Source organism: Schistocerca nitens, chromosome 7 (assembly GCF_023898315.1).
Source record: "Schistocerca nitens isolate TAMUIC-IGC-003100 chromosome 7, iqSchNite1.1, whole genome shotgun sequence".
Lineage (NCBI taxonomy): Eukaryota > Metazoa > Arthropoda > Insecta > Orthoptera > Acrididae > Schistocerca > Schistocerca nitens.
In genome coordinates, this window is record NC_064620.1 from 11,522,200 (window position 1) to 11,547,725 (window position 25,526).

At 37.9% G+C, this 25,526-nt stretch overlaps 1 protein-coding gene across 17 annotated transcripts in view; it reads left to right on the forward strand.

Moving 5' to 3' along the window:
- LOC126195116 (CUGBP Elav-like family member 2) overlaps nucleotides 1-25,526 on the forward strand; it is a 1,269,424-nt gene that overhangs the window by 1,198,710 nt on the left and 45,188 nt on the right. For 12 of the 17 annotated variants that reach the window (XM_049933591.1, XM_049933590.1, XM_049933595.1 and 9 more), the window contains 7 exons: nucleotides 5,944-6,069; nucleotides 7,941-8,020; nucleotides 9,813-9,950; nucleotides 12,394-12,526; nucleotides 18,093-18,230; nucleotides 20,298-20,384; nucleotides 22,550-22,579. In XM_049933591.1, coding sequence (XP_049789548.1) covers nucleotides 5,944-6,069; nucleotides 7,941-8,020; nucleotides 9,813-9,950; nucleotides 12,394-12,526; nucleotides 18,093-18,230; nucleotides 20,298-20,384; nucleotides 22,550-22,579 — 732 coding nt within the window. The remainder of the gene's footprint in view (nucleotides 1-5,943; nucleotides 6,070-7,940; nucleotides 8,021-9,812; nucleotides 9,951-12,393; nucleotides 12,527-18,092; nucleotides 18,231-20,297; nucleotides 20,385-22,549; nucleotides 22,580-25,526) is intronic. The other 5 variants (XM_049933600.1, XM_049933594.1, XM_049933598.1 and 2 more) reach the window with 1 other exon arrangement.

Genomic DNA, 25,526 nt, shown 5'->3' on the forward strand with positions numbered 1-25,526 from the left:
GTAATGTTTCTAACCGCCTGTTCCTGAATTAGTTCCATGTTTTACCATGCTTACTTGTCAAGAACTCCAGGCACTGAAACAATACTCTAGAATTGGTCGCTCTGGCGTGTTTTATTCGATTTCTTTTTCAGGTGCATCGCATTTCCCAGAGTGTTGAGTCTGCTGTTCACTTTCTTCCGTGATACCCATTTTCACTTGTTCTTATTTACTTACCTGGCTCCATGGGACCATGCGAACGTGTCTGTAAGTAGCTGACGCACACTGTTCTGTAAATTTCTGAAGGAAGTGTTATCAAAGTGTTCATCGCTGCATGAGTAGGAGAAAAAAGTCCCATACGTAGAGGAAGGCAGAGTTAAAATTCTGCAGTCGCATGGTACAGGCGTCGCCTTTAAAATGTGTCAATCATTTCGGCAAATGAAATTTTTGTCAGTCTTTCTGCGTTTCGTTACGATCGTCCGACGATCATTACATTCCTGTAGAGTGTAGACAGTAAGCAGCAGCAGCAGCAGCAGCAGCGGATGAATTTTACAGTGCTGCTGATACCTCTTGGTAAATCATTTACCGACGTTGAAACAAGTTGCAGGACTAATGGAAAAACTGTGAGAAATGCATGCTTGTACGTACACTAATGAGCCAAAAATATACAACTGCTTAACAGTTTGTTTGTACGTTTTCTGAACGAAACACATCACTGATTCTGCGTATCAGAGATCCTACAGTTTGTTGGTGGGTTTGTGGACTTACGTGGCATTTGATGTCTACGCGCAGACCATATAATTCGCGTAAATAACGGGCCACTGTGGTGGCGCCCGATAGCGACCCAGATGGGTTTTCGTAGGATTTATATCAGGCCAATTTGTTAGCCGAGACACATCCTGTATTCAGTATAATGCTCCTGAAACCAGTGTAGCGCGGTTCTTGCGCCGAGACATGGACAGTTCTACTGCTGAAAGATGTCACCGTCGGGGCAGACACCGAGCATGAAGAAATGCACGTGGTTCGCAGCTGCCAGCGATCGTCGGTTACGACCCCAGGTCCCGTGCAAGAGTAGGAGAATGTCCCCCCCATAGCATAATACTGCTCCCGTTAGCCTGCTTTGGCGCGCTGCACGACGGCGTTTGTGGAACTCCCCTCGACATAGCGTAGTAAGATTTACCCGAAGAGCCGACACGTTTCCATTGACCGACGGTCGAATCCCGATGGTCCCGTGACCACTGCAATCGTCGTCGTCAGTATGTGAACATGTAGGGGTGGTATGCTGCTGAGCTCCACGTTCAACAACGTACGGTGAACGACGTGCTCCGAAACACTTGTGCGTGCGCCAGCATTCTGCTCTTTCGGCAGAGAAACCATAGATCACCATCTGTCGTGCTTTACAGAGCAGACAAGCCTTCGAATCCGAAGTTCTGTGAAGGACGTGGAGTCTAACCATTCAGCGCCTATTGATGCCTCTACTGCCCTCTATCTGTGCGTGTGCGCTTAAACTAGTAGCACGTGAACATTCGACCAGCTTCGTCATTTTTGAGGTACTCGTTCCCAGGCTCTGCGTAATAATAATCTGCTGTTTGCCATAGTCGCTTATCTCAATGGATTTTCCCATTTGGAGCCCATATCTTCGTTAGGGTGATCCTCTGTCCGTGCCCGCTTCGCTTACATACTTTTGTCACCGCGTCACTTACAACCCACAAAACCACCAGCGCCGTCTGACATAGCGGTGGGCGGTGGTCATAATGTTCTGGCTTATCGGTGTAAATGCAGATGTTAGTCGAGCCTACAGGTTACGCTGGGGGCACTAATCAACTCGTGCAGTGTCCTCAAAACGTTGCAAGTGTCAGTTGTGGTCGGAACATGCAGCTGTGAGTGCAATGTGTCGGAGCTGAGTGAATTCGAACGTGGGAAAAAATTGTCAGTGGTCGTACGTTGGGTGCTTTCGTAACTGAGGCAGTGCAAATATTTGCCATTCCGAGATGCAACATACCACAGAGTTTTACTGTATACAGGGAAATCGGAAAAACATCAGCAGCTGTCACAGGGCAGACGAATATGTGTGTTGAGTGATCGTGACAGTCAGTCACTGAGGAGGACAGTGACGAAAAGCAACGAGCACGGCAGCTACAAAAGCCAATTCCGAACTGAATGTCGCACTCGTGAACCCTGTCATCACCCTAACATGAAGGGGGCTCCATACGCAGAGACGTAAAAGGCGAACTGGAATTCCACTGATGCAAATGCCCGCAGCAGGAAAACGTGGTGCCAGATCCCTAAAATCTCGACTATGGAGTAGTGGAAGATGGTCATTTGGTCGGATGAGTCTTGTTGTAAACTGTCTCAAACTTGTGGCATAGTTAACATCCGTCCCAAGAGTGGAACGCTGTGGAGGTTTGTCAATGATTTGGGCAGCGATGCTGTCTTATTCCGTGGGCTGCGTGTTACTGCCGAGGGGTATGTGACAATTTCGGCTGGTCGATGTTAGCTCCACGATGGTGATGCTGTATTCCGAGACGACAGGTCCCTGTTCACACCACTCGCCTTGTCCGGGACCCCTGTCGTGAACACGAGGCTCCACTGGCTACCGCAGTCATCGGGTCGCAACGCTGTTGCGCCTTTGTGGTCTACTCTGCAGAGAAGGATACGAAATTGCTGCCCATCTCCATAATTGTTACAAGAACGTGCCACTATTTGGCAGGAAAAATGGTTTGACTCCCTTGAAAACCCTATAGGACCTGTAATATCCATTCCCACATGACTGAAGATTTTTTGAATGTTTCCTACTCTGTTTTATGTGTGTGTGTGTGTGTGTGTGTGTGTGTGTGTGTGTGTGTGTGTGTGTGTGTGTGTGTGTGTGTGTGTGTGTGTGTGTGTGTGTGTGTGTGTGTGTGCTCCCCCCTCCCCCCCGAGGCATTGCTCTCGGCTCCTCCTTTGTAAAAGGAGATGTGATTCCAGCATTAAGCAATACTGCTTTTGCTTTGTTACCCTGTCACCTATTATGCCATGCCCAGTAGTCTGGAGCTTGCTGTCACGGACAGCTTTCACATATGATCAAAATTTATACGGGTCTTTTGAGAGGTCCTCAGATAAGATGCTGCTATGGTAGGTGTTGAGGGTTTCAAGTGTTGCGATTTCGATAGCCAAACGCATTTCGTTCAGAATCTGAGTGCACTGTTTCCACTTCAGAAATTTTTGTATAGGGACTGCTGACAGTGGATCGTGGAAAGTCCTTCAAATCAAGAACTGGTTGAGAAGGCGCATCTCTCCCTCTCAGGTTACAACCACCTAATGCTCACTGATAACATTTCAATGTGGGCATCCTCAAAGAAATCGGGTCTCCTTGTTGAAATTAGATGTAATATGTTTCTACATTGAGTGATCTTCGTAACTTTATTTTCCAGTTACTCACAGAGAGCATTTAGTATTATTTCAGAGCATGTCTTGTGATGCTCACCACTTACAAAATCGTAATTTTCCTAATTGATTATTGGATTGTAAAACTTTTTTAAAAATAACAGTATGATTGAGAACATACATCCTAGAATGCTTCAGTTTTTACATAAATTTTTTCATTTGTTGTATCAGGGGAAGTGGGGGGGGGGGGGTTATTTCAATTTGGGGCCCTTTGTTGCAAATGCTTTGGCAGCTGATCACTGGGGTGGTACTCCTCATACTGTGTTGCCTCGTAACACATTTTCGTGTGTAGGCATCAGCATGTATTACATCGTGCCCCTAACAGTACTTGTATGATTAAGCTAGTGTCTCCTTAATCTTTACGGTACAGTCTCTGGTACATACATCTGTGTTCACATATTACGACATGAAATTTGTCTGTGAATTATGTTGACTTTACATGTGCTATGTTCTTTGGTTTGTCAGACAGATCATGTTGTTGTGCAGAAGTTCCAAATTATCACCTTTTCCGACCATTAACAAGTGGAACGTAATTTGCAGCTTGTGACACAGGCAAGCAACTTGGGAGAGTGTCTCACAGGTGCTCATAGTTACCTGAGGACATAGAAACTTGTTCAATAGTTCTACCTTGAGCAAGGCATTTGATTTATCTTCCTCGCAGTCACTCATGTTTAGCACATCATTTGGGTCTTTCCATGTGTCTGACAATAACAGCTATTGATGAAGTTTCATATAGAAAAAGAAAAGTATTTTGACAAAACAATATAGTTGCTGTATTTGTACTTGCCCCAATAGAAAAATAAATTACAAACTAGCTGAATGTGGCTCATAATGTGCTGAAGTCTTTATGGGAAAGAGAACAATCAATCAGTAGCGTTCTGCCTAAGACAATTTCAATATTTTCTGGTGCTTCTGTTTGCAAGCACAGAAATCAAAAGCTGTAATATACGAGTGATTGCTTCGTGGGTGTGGAGAATTGTGCTGTACACAGTAGTTATCATTAGATGGTGCTTGGTGGACAACAGACATGCAAATGCCATCACGGTGATCCCCAGGTTATTTAGTTTGAGATCAGGGAACTCAAGTGGGAAAGGAGGGGGGGGGGGGATGGAAATACTATGTTGTGGTCTTCTGTCTACTCGAGACGCTACAGCTGTTTGTTAAGACTGATGAATATTCAATTACCTGTTTTGTGTACATTATTTTGTCTGAGAAAGTGGTGAGGCAAATGCATGCATCCAGTCCTTCGTTATTACTTTACTACTTCTCTGGTGCACAATGTATGATGGATGCTAGGTCCTTAGTGTCTACAAGCTTGTTCTGTACAGGTGGTAGTCCTAATAATATTACTATATGTTGTCACTAGGGATAAGTTCAGAGGAGAATCGAAGTGATGAAAGAAGTGATAAGTATAATTCTACTAGCTGATAACCTGGTTTTATCCAAATCTCATCATATGAACTGTTAATGATCGGTCCAGTGACCCTGAAAACTATCTATTTGACATAGTCTTCACACCTGTGTCCCACCCATAAGGATGTTAGGGTTGTCTTAAGCCCATGTAATTTGCAGATAGTCATATAATTCTAATGTTAGTTCATCACTGCTCAAGGGGTAGACTAGCTGTCTTGGAACTTTAATTATACATCCCTTTCTGTACAAATAGATGTAACTCAATCTGAACAACCCTCTGAAGGCCCAATGGTCCTGAGACTGACTGCTGTGTCATCCTCAGCTGATAGGCGTTGATGGATGCAGATATGGAGGGGCATGTGGTCAGCACACCACTTTTCGACCGTTACCAGTTTTCGTGACCAGAGCCACTACTTTTCAGTCGAGTAGCTCCTCAGTTGGCATCGCAAGGGCCGAGTGCATCGCACTCGCCAACAGTACCCGGCAGACCTGAATAGTCACCCACCGAAGTGTTAGCCGAGCCCCGACAGTGCCTAACTTCGGTGATTTGACGGGAATCGGTGTTAGCACTGCAGCAAGGCCATTGGCAGAAATAGATAAATGTACCATTATTATTTTTTATGGGTGTTCGTTTATTCTTGAACTGTTAGCTCTTGCCTTTACAATTTTTATAGCTTATTATCCCAATGTATTTTTTATGTAATTTTCTGTGTTTGCATAAAGTGTATTTTGTGGTCCTCTGAGTTACTTGTTCATGTCAGCTCAGTAAAACTGCTGCCTATAACACAGAGAAAAGTGATATTTAAATAGCTCTTTTGAAACTCTTTTCATAACATCAGCTCCGGACTGAATTGTACTAATAGTCTGACTGGAGAAAGAAGTTAAAATTTTCATCTTCCCTTCTAATTGAATTTAAATCCAGCTATTATTGCAATACAAAAGTAATGTTATGAACTATTTGTTTACAATTAACAGAAAAACTCAGTGTAGTGCGTGCTTTCCATTTGTACTGAATTATAATCTAACTGAAAACAGAAGGTTAAACACATTTTATACATTAAGAACATTTGTATAAAATTTATACCTTACATGCTTCAGTTTACTGACTGAGTTTCCTTTGTTGGGCAGAGCGGAAGCTGTTCGTGGGCATGCTCTCCAAAAAGAGCTCTGAAAATGACGTGAGGGCTATGTTCAGCCCCTTCGGCACCATTGAAGAATGCACAGTTTTGCGGGACACCAATGGTCAGAGCAAAGGTAAAATGTCTACAGTCAATTTATAAAATCTGCTTCATTTCTGTTTGTCCTGTCTATTACGAAAAAGAGTGACTCATTAATCTTTTGTATATCTTTAACGTCTCTATTACCATCTCTAAGATCACCAGCACATTCAGTGTTACAGTGCTAAGAACAAAATTACTGTGGCCAGTGACTTCTTTATAGGTTCTGTGTATCATTTTCCGAACTGCATCAGCAGTTACTTCATCATATGTAAAGAGGTATATTCTCAGCATTGCTTGAAACTGACTTCATAATGGCACATTCTGAGCAAAATTACATCAGTGTTAGGATCGTAATTCAGACTGATGTATGATTTGTTTAGTTTTAATTGAATAATTCAGATGTTATTGGCAAATGGTGTGAACAGCTCTCCATTGTGCACCCTCCCCTCCCCCAATTTGAAATGAATACTTGTTGAAAAGGCAATTCAGGCACTTTCATTACCTGCATATTTTTTAATACTTCACAAGTTGCACAATTCTTTCAAGTCAAGTGATTTATTGTGTTAGTATTCTTGTCTGTTTTGTACATAATTATGATGACCTTTTGCAGCTTCTGACTGCCCCTATCCCCTTTTGTATTCCCCTCATAGCTTGCTAATTGACTCCACTCACAAGGGGATCACATCTACTTGTAATGACTGATTTCATCCAAATTCACAGTGTGTGCAGGGTTTGGCCACAAGTGAAAGTGTCAGAAATGGGAGCTCCAGATGGCCCAGCATTTAAAAAAAAACAATTTTTGCTGCAAATTTTTCTTCTTCTTTTCTGTTGTAATTCTGAGACTAAAAATTTTTTCAGTGTCGTGTATTAATAACTGCATTTTAAAATGTGCGAGTATTGGTTGATTCTACATGATTCTTTACATCATTAATTCTTATTATGATTTTACATTTTCTTTTCTTCTTGTTTTTTATTTAAGCCCCCCCCCCCCCTGCTGCCTCATTTCCCCTTTTTCACTCTACGCTAGTACCATTCTTAAGTTAAATATGAATCTGGCATCTTTCTTCATAATATAATTTTTACTCAAGTTATCATCTTGTGCTTTGTAATTAACAACATAGATTCCTACGAAATATTAAAAGCTTCACTTTCATAGAAATATTTTTGGATTCGATCAGATCAGTAGTGCATTATAGACAACGTGTCTATGATGCCATTTTATGCATACCACATCACATTACGAGGGTTATAGTACTGCTTACGGTTAGTAGTCAAGATAAGCTACAGGCTTAAATCGTGAATATTTTTGAGAAACTAGACAGATATGGTAAACAAATTAGTATTCACCACATTACTAGACCCAGTCAAGAACAATGAGTGTCCCGTTTATAGGTTGTAGGGGAGGACAGACGTGTGTGTGTGTGTGTGTGTGTGTGTGTGTGTGTGTGTAATTCTGTTGCAGAATGTGCCATTCTCAGTACATCATTAATTTTTGTCTTAACTTCTGCAAAGAGTGATAAAACTAAACATTGCTGTGAATGTAAAATGAAGCTACAGCTTATCGTGTTATGTTCCTGTTAATATGCTTGTAGTATATATGTTAAAAATTTGTAGGTATCTGGTGTGTATGTGTACTAGACCTTGTTGTTCTGTGTGTGCACATATCTGTTGAAATTGCAGAATTTGAATAACTTATTTGACTATGTTGCAATTACAACTCCAGTCCGTATGAATCCACAAATGTTTTTCTGTATCTCACTCACATTAAAAATACTAGTTTAATGTTTTAATATTTGTTTGTGTGTTTTTATGGTGAATATTCTTCCCAGAGTAAACTTTCTCCATACCTTCTTCTGTGTTGGCCCAAAGAAGACTCGTGATGGAAACTGTGTGTTGTTGTTTCAGGCTGTGCCTTTGTTACATACACTTCCAAACAGTGTGCCATTAATGCAATCAAGGCCATGCACCATTCCCAAACAATGGAGGTCAGTGTCTTTTAATTAAATTTTTAAGTTACACTATTATTTGTCAGACAACCACTGCCTGCATGTGATGAGGAAACAGCAATATGTACTTCAGTGTTCATGTTCAGTCCCATGCCATTTTTTGTAGATGTGATAAGTGTTGTTTCATTACCATATTGTACTGAAAGTTCAGGATAAGTGTGGGAAAATAACAGTAAATGTAGAACAAAAATAATAGGTACAATCACAAACTATCAAACAAGCCCACAGTCTGGGAATAAAATGTATACTGTTCTCATGAAAGGAAGCATAAACATAAGAAAACCTAATGAAATCAGTATACTTACATGGTAAATAGGCTTCATTAAGGATTTGGGAAAATTTTAATAATGTAAAGAGATCATTTTATGCAATTTTTATGATGATCAAGAAATTTCATTGGTTTTAGTACAGTTTCTTTTACATTTCAAAATATACTTGAAATCAGTTCATGGAGTAGATCAGACCAGTTTTTATGATGAACAAAATTGAGCGGCAGCAGTATCAACAACCTATTGCTATGTAGTACAGCTGTATTCACACACTCAAGAGTTAAAGAATAAATTCCCAAATGAGGCAATGAAAGCTATTCTGCATCAGGGAATTCTTACTCGCACAATAAGAAACAATTTTACAGTCTTATTACACAGTAGAGAAAATACAACAGTGTTTTTAAGGGAGGAGGCTGTTCATATTCAGAGGTGGGGAAGTAGTTGACGTGTGGATGGGACTTCAAACTTCTTCACTACTAACTGCATAAAGTACAAATATATAATTGATGCAATTTAATTGATGTTATTTCTGTGTTTGTGGTGTAATCAGTGTGAGAGCCACAAATATTTCAACTAACAATAATTTGTTTTACTATCTTAGCAGTAGTGCTTTTCTTTACAATTGAGCTTGAGTGTAGTATATATGCGTTATCATCACAAAGTCTAGTTAATTTGTTTGTGATAAGCACTGTATTGAATACCTGTTTTTGTGGGTGAAGTAGAAATCTCTGTTCCTTGGATTTCTCTTCAGCAAAAGATATAGAATGTGTATAAGTTGTTGTTAATGCTTTTCTTCTACCCCTGTTTCATTTGTTGCTGTATTATTTACTATGTTAATCTGCTGTTTTCACTTCACATGTGTGGCAGGTGGTCAGATGTGGAATTATTCCACATATCATCATTTTTCTTTTCCCGAGAGTTTCTAAGTTTAATTACTAGATTTATACAGGCACAATGAATTGTGTACTGTCTCCATTTTTCATTTTATTGTGTTTGTGCACTTTTCTAATGTAAATGTCAAGTGAAACAATCTCATCCTCTTAACAGTTACTCTATGCATAAATGTTAAAACCAAAAGAAAGAAGAGAGCAGTTCACTTGTTAACGAATATTTTATATGTTTTCTGCATTGTCAATTTTTTGTTGCATGACAGAGATGTTGACTGTAACTTACCCTTTATATTGTGTGGTTCATGTGTTTCACCTTTATTCAGGCTGTATGCTTCACTATTCTAGTGGTGAATTAACTTTGTCCTCATAAAATATGTTACGAAATATGCATGTTTGAATCGAGGTGAGAAATATTTGTCAAGTAAAAACTAATTAACAGCGAAGGTGCTGTTAGTAAACTTAATCTTCCTTCCATTACAGAATGGCAATCAACTACGTCCAGTCAATATATTAGAATATACCCTCATTAATCAAATTTACAGTAGTCTGTCTAAATTTTGTGTTGATGTTCTCCATACAATAATAAACACTAACATAAACATAAATTTTCAGGGCTGTTCTTCACCTTTAGTAGTGAAATTTGCTGACACGCAAAAGGAAAAGGACCAGAAACGACTCCAGCAGTTGCAGGCAAGCATGTGGAGCTTACCGACAGCTAATCTGGGTGGTATAAACCCTCAATATCTGGCCGTAAGTTCTTCACATATATTCTTAACTATGCAAGCAGGCTTTCAAAAAGTATCAAGTGGGAATGGATTGTTCAGTTTGTCATACTTCCAAGACTTTCTGAAATGTTACTAAGTTTCTGCTCAGCTGCTATACTACTAGACATAGTAATGCTTCAGGACGGTGTGGTTCTGTCTGTGTAGAGTGAGCTGTGAACTTGAAAACACAGTAAATAAAGAATTTAGTTTCTGTATAAGACTACATTGTTTATATATGTAATAGTAGAATGGCAATGGATTTGTAGACAGGCATGACCATGACAAAATACCACATCTCTGCATGGTATAATAAACTACTTGTATTGGCAAGTTGTTCTAATGAAAATTTTAGGGGGGTGAGAGTATTACGTTCATAGGTGGGTAGATTCTGAAATAGCAATAACATAGCACTAGGAAGTAGTTGTTGAGAGAATACTCTTATAAATGTGTGAGCTCATGACCTTGAACAATGAAAACATAACTGAGCTTTTTGCCATTTCTGGATAGTTTATTGTAATACAAATATCAGTGCAGTGTAATCAACAGAAGGAAATGTAATCTCTTTGTAACACTTCGTTAATTTAATTACCTGACAAGTTCATAATTTTACCTGGTGGCTTTCTCTTCAATTCCTTTTTCTCAGTCAGTGTATTTTTCCTATTCACCTTTCACCATCTTTTCTTACTATTGAATTCCAATCCTATTATAAATGAAGAACCCTGTAAATGCTGTTTGCGGTTGCAAGATTATTACTAACCTCCAGTCGGGCACGGCAGCTCATATTGGCAGGTGTCAAAATTTTCTGTCAGTTGCTTCTCAACAGTCACCTGCAGTGAAGACTTCCTGCTCATAGCTTCATTTCTGTGGACTGTTTCCATTATTTCATGCTTCAGTATTGGAGAGACACCTCCAGTGTTGGGGTATGTGCCAATTGCTGACTTTAATATACTACATATGTTCCCTCTTTCATTTAAACATCAAATTTATTTTGGTGCCAACATAATTTGTAAGCAGCACAGACCTACTTCAGAATGTAGAATGTATTTCTTTGCTTCAGGATTGTTCAGTCATTTGCTATGTGGTTATTCCTGATATGCGGAGCGGCGGCGATAATTAAATAACACACCAACATACATTAATACAACTTTATTATGCGAGAACATTTACAATGTCTTATACAGTCGGCAGCACAAAACAGAATGGAAAGCAATATGGCGGCGCACAATAGGTCCTCATGGGTCAGAGCGCTTGATGGTCCTCATGGGTCAGAGCGCTTGATGGTCCTCATGGGTCAGAGCGCTTGATATGGCAGAGATATATCACTCGTAGAGTCGATAGTTGCCACAGCTATGACTGTCTGAATATCAGGTATAAAACTGATAAATGGCATCTAATTTCATTATTTTATAGCAATCATAGTATTTTACTTGGACTATAACGGATCCACAGTAAGACGTATAATCTTTTCGGCTCAAAACATATTGAAATTTAAAAAAAGTTTTTCTAAGAGGATAATACAGAAGTTAAAGAAGCTTCTGAAAACAGTGGACACACATTGTGATAATGAAGTTGAACAGGAACATTCAGAAACAGCACCTCAGGAAAACAATCATTACTATATTGGATGGAACAAACTGACAAATCGGAATAAAGTTCCACCATCAGAGAGAGTATTTCAAAGTTACCTGATTTTATAGTTGTGACAAAAGCACCGAGAATTTCTTCAGCATGTCCCGTAGGTGACTACATTTTGTTTCGTACACTGTTGCAAGAAATTTGCACCATTGGTCATGGTTATATTTTTTACAGTGATCAGGATGAGATGAATCAATGCATAAGTAATTTACATTGGCACCAGTGAAAATTTTTATTAGAAGAAAAACATAAGTGAAACAATTATCTTTTACATAAGTTTTGCTTCATTTGGTTTGAAGAAGTTTGGAGAGCCCAGGAATTCATATGGATCTTTACCAGAAGCTAAATCATAATAGACAAATATGTAAAGAAGACTGAGAAGACCAAAGCAGAAATGTTGAAAATGGATCTGGGGTCGGGAGGAAAATGCATAAAACATGCACAGTAAAGAAAAGACTGACAAAAAATTGTTGCAAAATGTGTAAGAAGTCAATCTGTTTGATGCGCAATTACACGTTTGCCTGTGACTAAGGCAAAATTCCTCCTTTGTTACCAGAGCCCAATAATAATAATGATGAGACAGTTGAATGATTAATATTTCTATTGCAGTTGTGCTCCTATGTCATTATTGCCACTTTTAATGTGTTTAATTAGTGAAATTAAGTAAAAATCAAGTGAATAAGCAGAATGATTAATTTGAGACACTGTGCCCAATGTAATGTCAATTTAAAGTTAAGTTCTATTTTCCAACTTGTTCATTTCTGTTGTAAGCAACGTACTCCTTTCTATTGCAGTTGCTGCAGCAGTTGCAGAATACAACAAACTCGACAACAACAAATGGTCAGACAGCGGGTCTGTCGGCATTAAATTCTGTACAACAACAGCTGCTCCTGCAACAGCAGCTACAGGCTGCACAAAACACAACCAGTAAGTATATCATCTGGAAATGCACAGAGGTTTCATGTGCTGAACTTACCATAGCTGTTACTGTTTCAGTTTGAGGGTTCTATTTATGAAACTTAACTTCACAAATGTAATATTATGTATCACTTAGTTCAAATTGTGAAATGCGGTTAGTATGAATAGGTCCTCATCAGTGAACATACATGTTGAAGATACCAAGTTACCATACTTTTTTAAAAAAGCCTTGTTATTGGAAATGCCGACTTTCAGATCATGTATCTGAAGCCAGCATACACAGAACGGCCAAAAATTGAAACTCTCATTATGTATTCAACATTTTCCATTTGTTGGAGAATATGAGTTACTCAAAGAATGCAGTGAAGGGGCTCATTGATGCCATATGTTTCAAATTCACATCAGCTCTCTACAAAAATACTAAACATGTGCTCACTTATTCTGCTTTCCCTGTTCTCACTAAAATCACACTTTCCAAGCAGGTATCATTTAAGTGAACAAGAGATTAATATCATTTTATTTTATTACCAATAGACTAATAGTTTATTCAATTAATTACTAATGTGTTTTGCTGCTTTACAACCTCTTTGCATCAACCACACATACAATTTTTTTCCAGCGAGTAAAAAAATTTCACAGAGATGAAATAAATAAAAGTGAGTTAATTGCCCAAAGTGAGGGTAATGTCAGACAAAAGGGGTAGTATAAAATTAAACTTGCATGTTATCAGCATCTATATTCGTACACAGGAAGTATGAACACCACCACCTTCAGTCATATTATTCTTGTATTTTATTGCTTCACACTATTAATTTTGGACCCTGTGCATCCATCATCAATTGCAAATCGTCTTAATGACTTCTGCTGTTCAGTGAAATGATGAAACCTGTTTTTCTGGAAATGAGGAAGTTAGATGTTAGGTTCCATATGTTGCATCATTGAATGATCAAAAATTTGATGACAAACAATGAAAAACAGCGAAAAACTTGCTGAAGAAATAAGGGAGAACATTTTTAACATTTTAATGCCAGCAAATGGTGATTTACCCATTCTGAAATCACAGTTCATATTTTCCATGACTTGATTCCCAAAACACAAATCCTAATATCTAACCGTCTCGTAACAGGGACATACGTGACATTTTCCATCGCCTCGCTCAAGAGGTATTACAGATGATTTGCACCTGACAATTTACCCACAGTGTCCAAATTGTCATGTGATGCAATAAAACATAAAAATTGTGACTTTATTCAATATAAAGGAAGTACAAATAACCTTCAGTCATGTTCATAACTGTAAAACATGATAAAATTAAATCTCTCTTCATAATGATGAAAAATACACACAGTCCGCATGTAACATGATTCCAGCAGCAGAGAAAAAAAATAAACGGTCTGTGACTTCAGTCAGGTCTATTTCCCTATAGAATTGAACAATGGGATATGCAGGATGGAATAATGACAGTATCGTGAAAAGGATTGATGGCTACATACCATATAGTGGAGAAGTTGAGGCAAAGAGTTTGGCTGAAAGCTCACTTGTTTACAAGTGTTTTTCATGAGCCTGTCTGAGTGTCTACACAGCCTCTACATGGTGAGTAGCAATCTATCCTTTTCATAGTATTGTCCCTGTGGAACTGGTTTCAGATAAATGTAAGTATAAGAGAGATTCTGCACGTGGTGCAGGAACCACACGCCTTCAATCGTGTTTTGATCCATCACACAGCAATAACTGGAACACATTTCCAAATAGTCACTAAAACAGCAGCAACTGCACAAAATGATCTTCGTACGAGAGAGACAAATTCTGGATTCTGAACAATCAAAAAAAGAAAAATCTGTCTCAAAATGCCAGTGCATTATGACAGGCTGAATAAGAGTGATGGTCAGTAGGTGTTTTGAGGTAATGCATTTCAGTCATTCATTTTATTTCCATTGCTTAATATGTCTTAGTAAAGTAAGAAATTCTGTGAATATATTAACCTTAAAATGACCTTTGTAAAGTGGTAAAGACTTTTTTAAGATAACATTGCACATTAAGTTTTTAACCATTTCAGGCCTATCGCACATTAGTGTACAGAAATTTAAAATCAGATAAAGTGGCCCCAAACAGATAAAAATTAGTATACCCTGCACACTACTTTCCCTGCACAATATTGATAATTTATTTGTATTCTATTTTATGGCATTTTTAAAACCAAATTTTGAATCTGAAACCATTAACCCTTAACAGCCTAGGTTTGGTCTCGTAGACCGCTAATGTTTTTTGTTACCCTGTTGCTAATGGATAGGAGTGAGGTAGGTGATTACAGAATTGCCTAGTTCTTTCCTGAAGCTGCTGCTGTTGCTTGTCAGTAGCTACTTGACTGTGAGGGGGCATCAATACTATTACTGCTTCTTTCGTGCTAGCAGTCTGAGACCACACCTGGGACTTTGCGTTATGGATTCAGTAGCCGTGTCTTCGTCTGCTGTTCGTGTTACAGACACTGATTTCACAGGTACTGTTTTAAAATGGTTTGAGGACAGTTTAGGAAGTGATGTTGGATCAGATAGTGACAACGAAATTGAAAGTGAACATAATTCAGAATCGGAACTTTGTGAAAGTGAAGAAAAATTGTTTACCACCTGAAAACTCCTAGAGTGAAACAAGTGATCAGACTGTTAAGGACAAAAGTGTACAGACTGAATTTTTAGCTAAACATTTTGCTAGAAATATATTTCACCGAAACAAATATCGGTGTTTGTCAAAGTCTCTTCTCAAGCATTCTCGTGTTGGCAGCACATCATCATTAGTTTGCTGACAGTGCGACCACTTGCTCAAGTAGGTAATCATCCAGATTCACTTACTATTTGGAATTTGCTTAAGGCGACAATCTTTTGAGTACCTCATTGAAATTTACCAATGTGAAAATAAACAAAGAAAAGCCTGAAAATGATAAATGTGTGGTATGAAGCTGATTTATGTGAACTGACAGCATTTTCCAGTTTACTATTTTATTCAGTTATTTTCAAATCCAGCTGTGAAGATGACAAACCATTTTATGCCACAGGTGGTACTGGATATGATGTGTTTAGATGCATTATATCCAAAAACTGGTTTGGTGTACTCTTAACATGATCGAGATTCGATGACCCTCCGACATGTTTTGAGCACATGCAAAATGATCCTTCGGCTCCAGTGTATTAAATTTTTACAAAAATTTATTGACAACTATCAGATGTTGCACAGTATTGGAGAATGCAAGTGTACTGGTGAAATGCTGGTATCATTTTGTGGAAAATGCAGATTCAAAATGTACATTCTGAACAAAGCATGGAAGTGCCGCTTGAAAGTCATATGCCTTAATAATGCTCACACTGGTTATCTGTTTAATGCAGTTGTTTACGCAGGAAGGGATTCAGATGGACAAAATCTAAGTGGAGTAGGAAAAAAGTTATTATTAAACCAAATAAGGCTGTGATTAGACTAGCTTAACAAATTGAATGGATTGACCACAGTATTACTGCAGGCAATTGGTTTAGCTCAATCGAGTTAGCAACAGGTCTCGGATGACAAGGACTAACGTATGTGAAAACACTAAAGAAAAACAAGAAAAAAAGACAGAGAGAAATACCTGAAGAATTCTTACCTGTAGAAGCACGGAAGTCAATTCTGCAATGTACGCATTCAGACATTATCTTCGAAGAAGCTTTCATGCTCGTTCGTAACACTACAAATGGAAAAGTGAGTCAACAACTCGTATGTACCTCATGAACTTCATGCATCCATTCATTGGTTTTGTGTGTAGCAGAAGTGGCTCCTCCTTCAGGCAGAAGGATTGAAGGGGAAGGAAGAGAGGTGAAGGAAAAGGACTAGGAAAAGGGGCAGACTTTGGAAATGTCACCCAGTTCAAATCTCGTCCGATGCAGTCCCCGACAATCAGTCTTTCCTTTTCATCCCGTATGGTAAGTCTCATCTGACCCGTGGATCTGGCTGACGTTGCCAAAATCTACCCCTTTTCCTAGACCTCTCCAGTCCTTTTCCTTCACCCCTCTTCCATCTCCTTCAACCCTCCTGCCTGGAGGAGGAGCCACTGGCTCGAAAAGCGTGCCAAATACAACCATCTTTTGTGTGTATTTTCTGCCGCCGCTTAGTGAGTAATTTTTTTTTATCTGTCCAGTTAAATAATATTGTGTATAGAATTATATGAAAAAACAGTTGAGACAATATTGGTCTGTACGAAATTCAAAAATTAGTTCTGGTACTGACTACATCTGTTTGGGGGGGGGGGGGATAATGCTAGAGAAGGGTGTCCCTTAACAACTTTTAGCCAGTCATGTTAGTTCACAGCAACTTTACATTTTTCAGTTCTAGCAGTAACAGCAGAATTAACATGGGTTGTAGGTGCAGGTTTTTGTTTGTACAGTAACATCAGCTGTCAGCTGGTATTCTAAGGCTACCAACTGCAAATGAAAACGGCCTATTTGTCTAGTTTGGCGTTATTGCACACAGAAAATGTCCTTCTTTTATAAAAAAAAACTATTACGAGCTCCTTAAAATGCGTATAAAATTTAGGTGATACTATTTTGTGAAGCACTGCATACAGGGCTGAGAGACAGAGAAAGAGTGCCTCTTGTCTGGCCAATGTAATTTCCCCTTAAAGACAAGAGATCAGTTTTCAGAAGACTTAAATCAACTTTCTTTAATGATACTGTTGGCTCTTGTTAAATTCAGGTAACTTAAAATCAATATGAGCATGTGCAGAATAATGTAAATTATTACAACATACAAAAAATGAAAATAGATATTTTAGACATTATTCGGTTTTTGGTTGTACTGAAAAATTTACACCTCCAACAAGAGATCCGTTCTTACTTTCTGTCTCACTTATGGTTACATTATTTTCACATAAAATAGTTTATAATAATGAACACATTGTATACGTACGAAATGTTTTCCTTATTTTCTAGTGAAATATAGAGAATGGTATGTTCTATAAGATTGTTTTAAAACTTGCCTTACATTCTGCTTGGGAGGCAGAGTTGCTCTCTGCATGGCTACAGTGTCATCTTGTTGCTGCATTATTGCCAACGGCACATCAAGGCTACGAACTGAATAACTGAACTCGTTAAGCAAACGGCAGTCGCAGAGTAATGTGTTCATAGATTTCCTTGCTCGTTTCAGTGAAATCTAGCTGGAAATAAAAACATAGGACATTATAACTACTTCTAAAATGAAAGAATTAAAACATATATTGATAACACATCACTGGTGGGAATGGCTGCAGTTTTGTAAACATACTGTGTGCATGGTTATCTACATTTAATTGGTTTGTACAATTCAAAAGCAAAGGACTAGGGGGTAATAATATTTTCTTGATTATACTTGTGCTCCTGCTGCCCTGTAGTATTTATTGGTGGTGGTGGTGGTGGTGGTGGTGGTGGTGGTGGTATTTACTGCTGCTGCTGCTACTGCTACTAGGACAACGTTCTGATATTACAATGATTATGGGTTGCATGTGTGGAATTTGTTGGAAGCATTAAAATTTCCACAACCGTGTCGAGTAATTTATTAACTATAATATTTTCTATCACAGGTCTGCAGAGTTTAGCAGCGTTACAGAATTCCACAGGATTAAACTTGACAGGCTCTACAGGGACTGCAAGCACAGACATCAATCCAGCAAATCTTCAGGGACTTGCAACATTAGCTAATTTATCAGTAGCAAACCCCAGTAAGTATGAACATATTGATCAAACATTTAATTATATCAACAAATATGCAGTGCTTGATACTTGTTTGCTGACACACATATAGCAGTTTTAAATGATTTCAACATTTTTCAATGAAACTTGAAAAGTTTGTATGTTTGTTTGTAATTTTGTAACACATTAATTTTAATTTTTATGTATTTGATAAAAGGAGAAAATATAAAAATGCAGAAGGTTAATTAAATGAAAGGTAGAATGGAAGTCTTAGAAATGAGACAAACAGGAGGTGCAAAATGGCAAATAAGAACAGGCTAGAAGAGAAATGTAAAGCTTTACAGGCATGCCTTGACTTTGGGGAAGCTATATGTGCCTCTAGGAATATTAAATATTCCTTTGGGGGGAAAAATGAGTCACCTATATGAATATTAAGAACTGAAAGGTAGAAGGAAAATATGGAAGAACTATCTATACGAAGGAAACAAATTGGACAATGTTACAGAAAGAGAAGAGAAAATTCATGAAGTTGGGGTGCAAAACATGATTCTGTGAAAAGAATTTGACTCGGCTTGAAAGAGCTAAGTCACATGAGGTACCTGGAGTAGATGACGTTTCCTCAGAATTTTGGAGATCGTTGACAGGATATTTCATGACAGAGCTGTCCCACCTGTTGTGTGATGTATGAGGAAGGCAAAATACTCTTGGACTTAAAGAAGGACATGATGATTGCAATTTCAAAGAAGGCAGCTGCTGAATATTACAAAACCTTCATTTCAGTAAGTCATGAGTATAAAATAGTGATATAATTATTGACAGAGAGGCATCGAGGAAGGCGAGTGTGAGTTACGGAAAAATATTGGTACATAGAGGCTCATGGAAAAGTGATAATTTAACTTCGGTCCAAAAATTTTACGTCTTGTTTAATGGCAGATGAAAAAATATTCCTTATAATGAGCAGTCAGGCCAGTCTTCATTTGTGACAGAATAACTCATTTCAAAGATTGTGGCAATAGCTTCACTATTGATGGAGTGAGCTTGTGCTTCCTTGAAATTTCATGATCAGTTCCTTATGAAATTGTCAATGCTGAACTGGGCTATTGAAAGTGTGTGGCATATGGGTTCATTGACTTAAGAGAGATGAACACAACAAATGAGAGTTTCACTGACATTTCTCAGTGGGTACAACAAGAACGCAGAAGAGGATTTGTCTCGCACTGTTACTGGTGATGAGATTTTGGTTTTGTGTAAAAAGGGTGCAGAAGGGTTTTTGACCCTGTTACTGGTGATGAGACTTCGGTTTTGCAGAAAACACTATAAAGGAAGAACCAGTCAATGGAATGGTATGATTCATAAGCCACAAAAAAATTGAAAACAAATATTGAGCACCAAAAAGGTTATAGCTACAGTATTTTGGGATAGAAATGGCTATCTTCGAATTGAGTTAAAGCTTAGAAGAGAGAATGTAAATGCAGCAGTTACTGTAAGACCTTTCACAAGTTACGCTGCCCCTTTGAAACAAGTGGCACGATTTGTTGTCCAGGGTCAAGTCCTGCTTCACAGTAATGCTCACCGACGTTCTGCTTTGCATCGGTAATTCAAGTGGGAGGTTTTTGAACCTGTGCGATCTACTCTCAAACAGGTTGCACTGGAATACCATCCTCTTCCAGAATTGAAGGATTTTTTGGGTGGAAAGCATGAAAGAAATGACAGTGAACTGAAAGAGGTTGTTAATGACTAGTTCAACTACTTGGCAGGAACTAAGTATGCAGGAAGGGATAGGAAAGTTTGTGGAGTGCTATGAAAGATGTTTGAATGTGAATGATGATAGAAAACAGCAAATATGTAAAAATCTGTTGTAAAATAAGTCTTCTTTCATCACCTTTAATAAAAATTTCTGGAGAAACAAATCTCTTTGCTTTCAGGATGACCTTTGTCACTTGAAAGTGTAAATTTAATTATTAGTAAGTATTTTCTGAAAGTGAGGTGTGTGTGTGTGTGTGTGTGTGTGTGTGTGTGTGTGTGTGAGAGAGAGAGAGAGAGAGAGAGAGAGAGAGAGGAAGTTATTAGAGAAAAGACGTGTTTCTCTGTTGCAGCGGTCAGTCCTATGAGTATGCAGAATCTTGTAACACTTGCAGCGATGACTGGTGGCAGTGGAACTAATCTGCAGGTATCGCCTACAGGTCAGTAAATATTTTCTTCAGTAATAACAATAAACAGGATAAAACTAGATAAATCAGTATTTTTATAATATAGTTACACTTCATATGAGGTTATAGGCAGTTCCATGCACACAGTTTTTCCTAGTGCGCTGTAGGTTTGTGATGAAGAAATGCCAAATCCAACACACGATCTTGATCTTCCCTTTTCTTATACGTGCAACTTCCAGGCCTTTGACAGAAGTCATATTCTCTCAGTTGTATTTATTAGTTTCCTTTTTGTTATTTGGTCCATGTTCTGTTCTAAGAAAAATATTTTATAGTATTATTGCTGTTTATTTTTCTTGTACACTTTTAAAGACTGTTTTTCTTATTTTGACAAGCATTCTTATAATTAGTTTTTAAATTCTGTGTTCACATTCTTTCTTGTTAGATTTCACATATTTTCAGCATCTTATTCATGTGGACAGTCTCCTGTGTCCAGCAATAACTAATATGTGTAATTTCTTAACTTAAGTCATACAGCTTCACTGTTACCTTGCAGCTGGTATACATCCACTATAAAATTAGACTGCAGTTTATTGTGGTCTAAAATGGCTTTTGCATGTATCAAAGATCTTATGAATGTAGTATTAAAGTGAGGAAAAGTAAGATAAACAGAAAGATAAAAAGTGGGATAATATTGTAATGTGTCTTCCACCAACTACTTACAGTGGTGAAATGGATAGGATTTTCAGACAGACAAACATAAGCGGAAACATAGCATGTATTGAGGTTTGTGTGGGATTAAAACCTTTCTCATAGTTTATGGGATAAATACAGCTACAAAGAACGAAAAATTTGAATTTGTGGACCTGAAGAAGGGACTAAAATCCTGAGAACTCATGATTGGCAGAAAGTGCTAACTAGGTGCTAGTAAGGAATTGAGGATAGTGATGGGTTGAGTCATTAGAAATGAGAATTAAAGGTTTCCTGCTCTGATAGTGCAATACTTTGCTGTTACTACTTTCTTTTAAGACAAGGGCTTCTGTGCTAAATTTCATTCTGATAATTATTTTATTTTTGATGGTGTTGAAACAACTTGCCTAAAAGTAAGACAACTATTTTCCAGTGGTGTTTTAGTATCCACACTGTCAGCTAGTCACTGATAGATCCAACTACCACTAAACACACCACACAGTGGTGATTAGAATATTTACCTTCAAAATTTTGTGATTCATATGTTCGTAGTTCGTCGAGGACTTAACAGTACCGTATTAATTCTTAAAGTTTACATCCACACAGGGTTAACTGCATGCCCACGTGAATGTGGGGAGGGTGGGAGGAGGGAGGAGGGAGGGAGGGAGGGATGTGTAGAAATGTGAGGTCAAGTGACACTGGTAATAGTATAGAAGTATCTGTGTTAGGGTTGGTAATTATGTGGTGGATGGGGTAGAGGTGAGAAACATACGGTCTGGGTTTTGATAGACAGTTACTAAGTTTGATGAAGTAGCCTACAACTGTCATGAGCAAGAATGGATGTTGACAAAGAACAAAAAAATGTGATATGTGAGAACAAAAAATTTTTTTATGATTTGGGTACTAGTTTACATATATTACTTAATTATCAAATATCTGCCATCATAACTGATTACCAACAATAAAGGATAATCTGCAGAGACTGAGTAGTGAGCCACTGTGTTAAAGGAACTGAAGCCATGACCTACCCTCCCCTCTGAAGATTCTCTGAGAGACGAAGAAGAAATTTCAATTTATCAAGAAAATCCATTATGACCAGACACAATAGCCTAAAAAAATTTTAATAATTGTACAATTTCTGGTCATGGGGAGCTTATAATTTGTACTAGGATTGGGTTTTATCTAATGAGATGAATATGAATTTTGTGTAGTCAGAAAGTTTTTACTGTTTCTTTTGTAAAGCAGAGATTATTCAGAGTTCTGTCATTTGCAAAATTGGTGAAGCATTATTCAACTTTTGTCAGAACTTGTTCAGTGATAATTACATAACGCTAAGTACCATTCATCTTACATTAGACTACTGGTATTAAAGTACTCTATTTTGAATTTTAATTAAATGTTGTTTCTTTTTAATCATTTGAGATTGTGTCCTAGACACTTCTATTTAAAAATATGCCATCTGTGGTAGTAAAAGCTGTGAGGACTTACAGTAAATGTTTTCCTTTTTATAGGATCCAGTGCATCTGGTTTAAGTAGTCCAGGTTGGTCTGAAATTTTCCATGTTCTTGCAGTTTCCATGCACCTTTTATTTACTGTGGCTCGTTACTAATGTTTCTTTAATACACATTTGCCTGTAGCTAATAGTAGCATCCTTTCTGGTTTTCTCACTTCAGAGTTGCGTGTACATTGCTAGTGCATATACCTTACAATGCTTTCCTATTTGCACTTAAGGGTTTTACTGACATTTGTGAGAGATTCCTTTCTTGTGTTGCTTTGTGGATGTTGCATCAGACGTTAGTTTTAGTGTGAGCACAATCACCTATTACCACACAGAAATTCTAAAGTGACATTCCCACTTATCTTTCCAAACATAAAAAGCAGCACTTGAAAAATTGTACAAAGCAAGGAGTGGTTGGAAGATACACATAACACACAACTCTTCCCGCAACTAGATATGCTAGATGTATTCTGTAAGAGGAAGCTGCATAGTTCCGGAGAGAGAAGGCTCTAACTGATGCTCTTTTCATTCAGTGTATAATCCATTTGTAAGAGAGAATTTTTGCTAAACAATAATAAATATTAATATCTTGCTGTCAATGGCAGTTTAAAAGAGAATGTGAGGATGTACTCTGTTTATTGGGACGTATTGCTAACGAAGCTCTTGACTTTCCCATAGTGCTGTATTCTTCTGTGTGGAATCCTAATCAAAGACAAGGAGAAGATAAATGTCACTGCAAAACTCATAAACAGTGTGTGTGTGTGTGTGTGTGTGTGTGTGTGTGTGTGTGTGTGTGTGTGGTTATTTTTTATATTGCAAGTGACATTTCATCCCTTTATCCCTTTGGAACATCCCTTTTATGGAGAAAATACAGCATTTAGTGTATTAGCAAGTGACACAGTTAAAACCTTTTTTACTTGGATACCAAAGTACAAAAATTTACCCACAAATGTATAGTTTTAAAATTGTATGCCGACAAGACAGTAATTTAAGAAATGAAATTAAAATAACTCTGTTACCCTAATTATTAGGTTCGTAGGTGGAGTCAAGTCTCCTCATTTTCACTTAAACAAAATAGTTTATTACTAGCTTGTTCAGATTATGCACAGTCAAAAGTTTTTTTCCTATAGAGCACATAGCCCAGGTGTTCAGTATCTCTTCTTCCACTGTTTTTTCTGGTTAAAGCATTTATTCTTCCCAGTGTGGATGAATGCCTCTCACTTTCCACTGTTGTCACTGGCATTGTACAAATAATTGGTAGAAGTTTCACTGATTTCGGTAAAACAGTTTCAAAATCATTCTCTCGGATACAATCCAAAAGTATTAAAGCCCCATTTGCAGCCTGGAAATAATTTCTGCTGTGGATGACTGTTACTTCCTGTTGCAGTACATTTTGTTTAAGTCAAATAATTTAACTACAGTCTGAAATTCTTTGTCAGGAAATAAGAGCTTGTGTTTTGTAAACAAACTGGACTGGAATAATATACCCACTGACAAGTGATCGATAAGTGTGAAACAGTCGTCAGTGTTAACCATAACAAGGCTGTCACTGTATGATCTTTGCAGCAGTTTTATGGGAGCCTAAAAATCGGGAATGTTTTGGGCTTGCAATCTTTTCATTTCTATTTCCGTTATCCTAATTATGATCCAGATGAAGAGAATTTCTCATCAATTGTATTGTTGACTTATATTCTCAACAGCTTTCACGCTACCATAATCCCCACAGTGTAGCTGATTAAACAAATGTTGCAATGTGGATGTGAAATAAGAAGTGCTTTCTTCTGTTACACGTGTCTGATAATGAACGTTGTGGAATGTACTGTGGCCACAGATGGGATAAGAGACATTAAATGCTTAGCTGATGAAGACAAAAACCTAAATTGAGTGAACTGCACATAAACTGTAGCATCAAGTTTGCTACACTTTGCTAAATAGGTGTAAGACGAAAAACTGAAGCCAAAAGAGAAACGTTTTTGTTGTTGTTGTTGTTGGGGAAGTTTCTGAAGTGAAGCTCCTTTCCTGGTTGTTGAATAATCATTTCTACAGTATCATCATCAGCAATCCCAAGCCACTCTGCTATTTCATTCTTATACTTAAATACAGTGTTAACGCATCGTATTTTAAAATTCCTTCTTGGGTCAGCATTTCTTGCATAATCCACTATGACAGTGCTTTTCATTATCTTTGTGAAAAAAGTAAACAATCTCTGCAAATGGTTAAAAAATATTCTAAAATCTTTGTTTTGTGTTGCACAATATTCTATAATGAGGCTGAGTTGGTTGTCATAACAAATTTGCTCTTTCATATGCTGCTTTCACACATACCTGCATCCCATTGTCCCTACTGCTCATAACTCTGAGCTATCAGTACTGAACAATAAGTACTAGTTGAGGCATAGTTGCACAAGCTGTCATTTCATCTACTTCAGTTGTGACTTAATCTGTCTGCGATATTTCTTTAGAAATCGACTGTTACCAAACAGCGTACATAGGCCAGCAGCTAGCTCTGAAATTCTTGTGGAAAACCAAAATAATACAAGATTATCAGTTTGTCAATATATGTTCCGTCAATGTGGAATCCAATTCTGCCGTCGGATCGAGAGAACCCTGAAAATACCAAAATTCTCTGAAGCATAGCAAACTCAGTGCTAAAGTTTATGTGCAGCTCACTCTGTTTAAGTTCTTATCTTCATCAGCGAAGCATTTAATGTCCGTTATCCCATCTGTGGTCTCAGGGCATTCTGCGACATTCGTTATCAGACACTTATTTCACATTAACACTGCCAGGCTGCATATTTGTATAAAGTAGGAGTAAATTTTCTGGTAAATATAGTGTAGTGTTTTGCATCTGTACAGTATTTAAATCCAGTCTTGGTGATCCTAAACTTCTCAGGTCTAATTTTTTCTCAGTAGTAAGATTGTTAGTGCTATTTATACACTTCATTCTAAACAGGAAACAAGCACATCAGTTAGTCTTTAGGGCACAGTTTG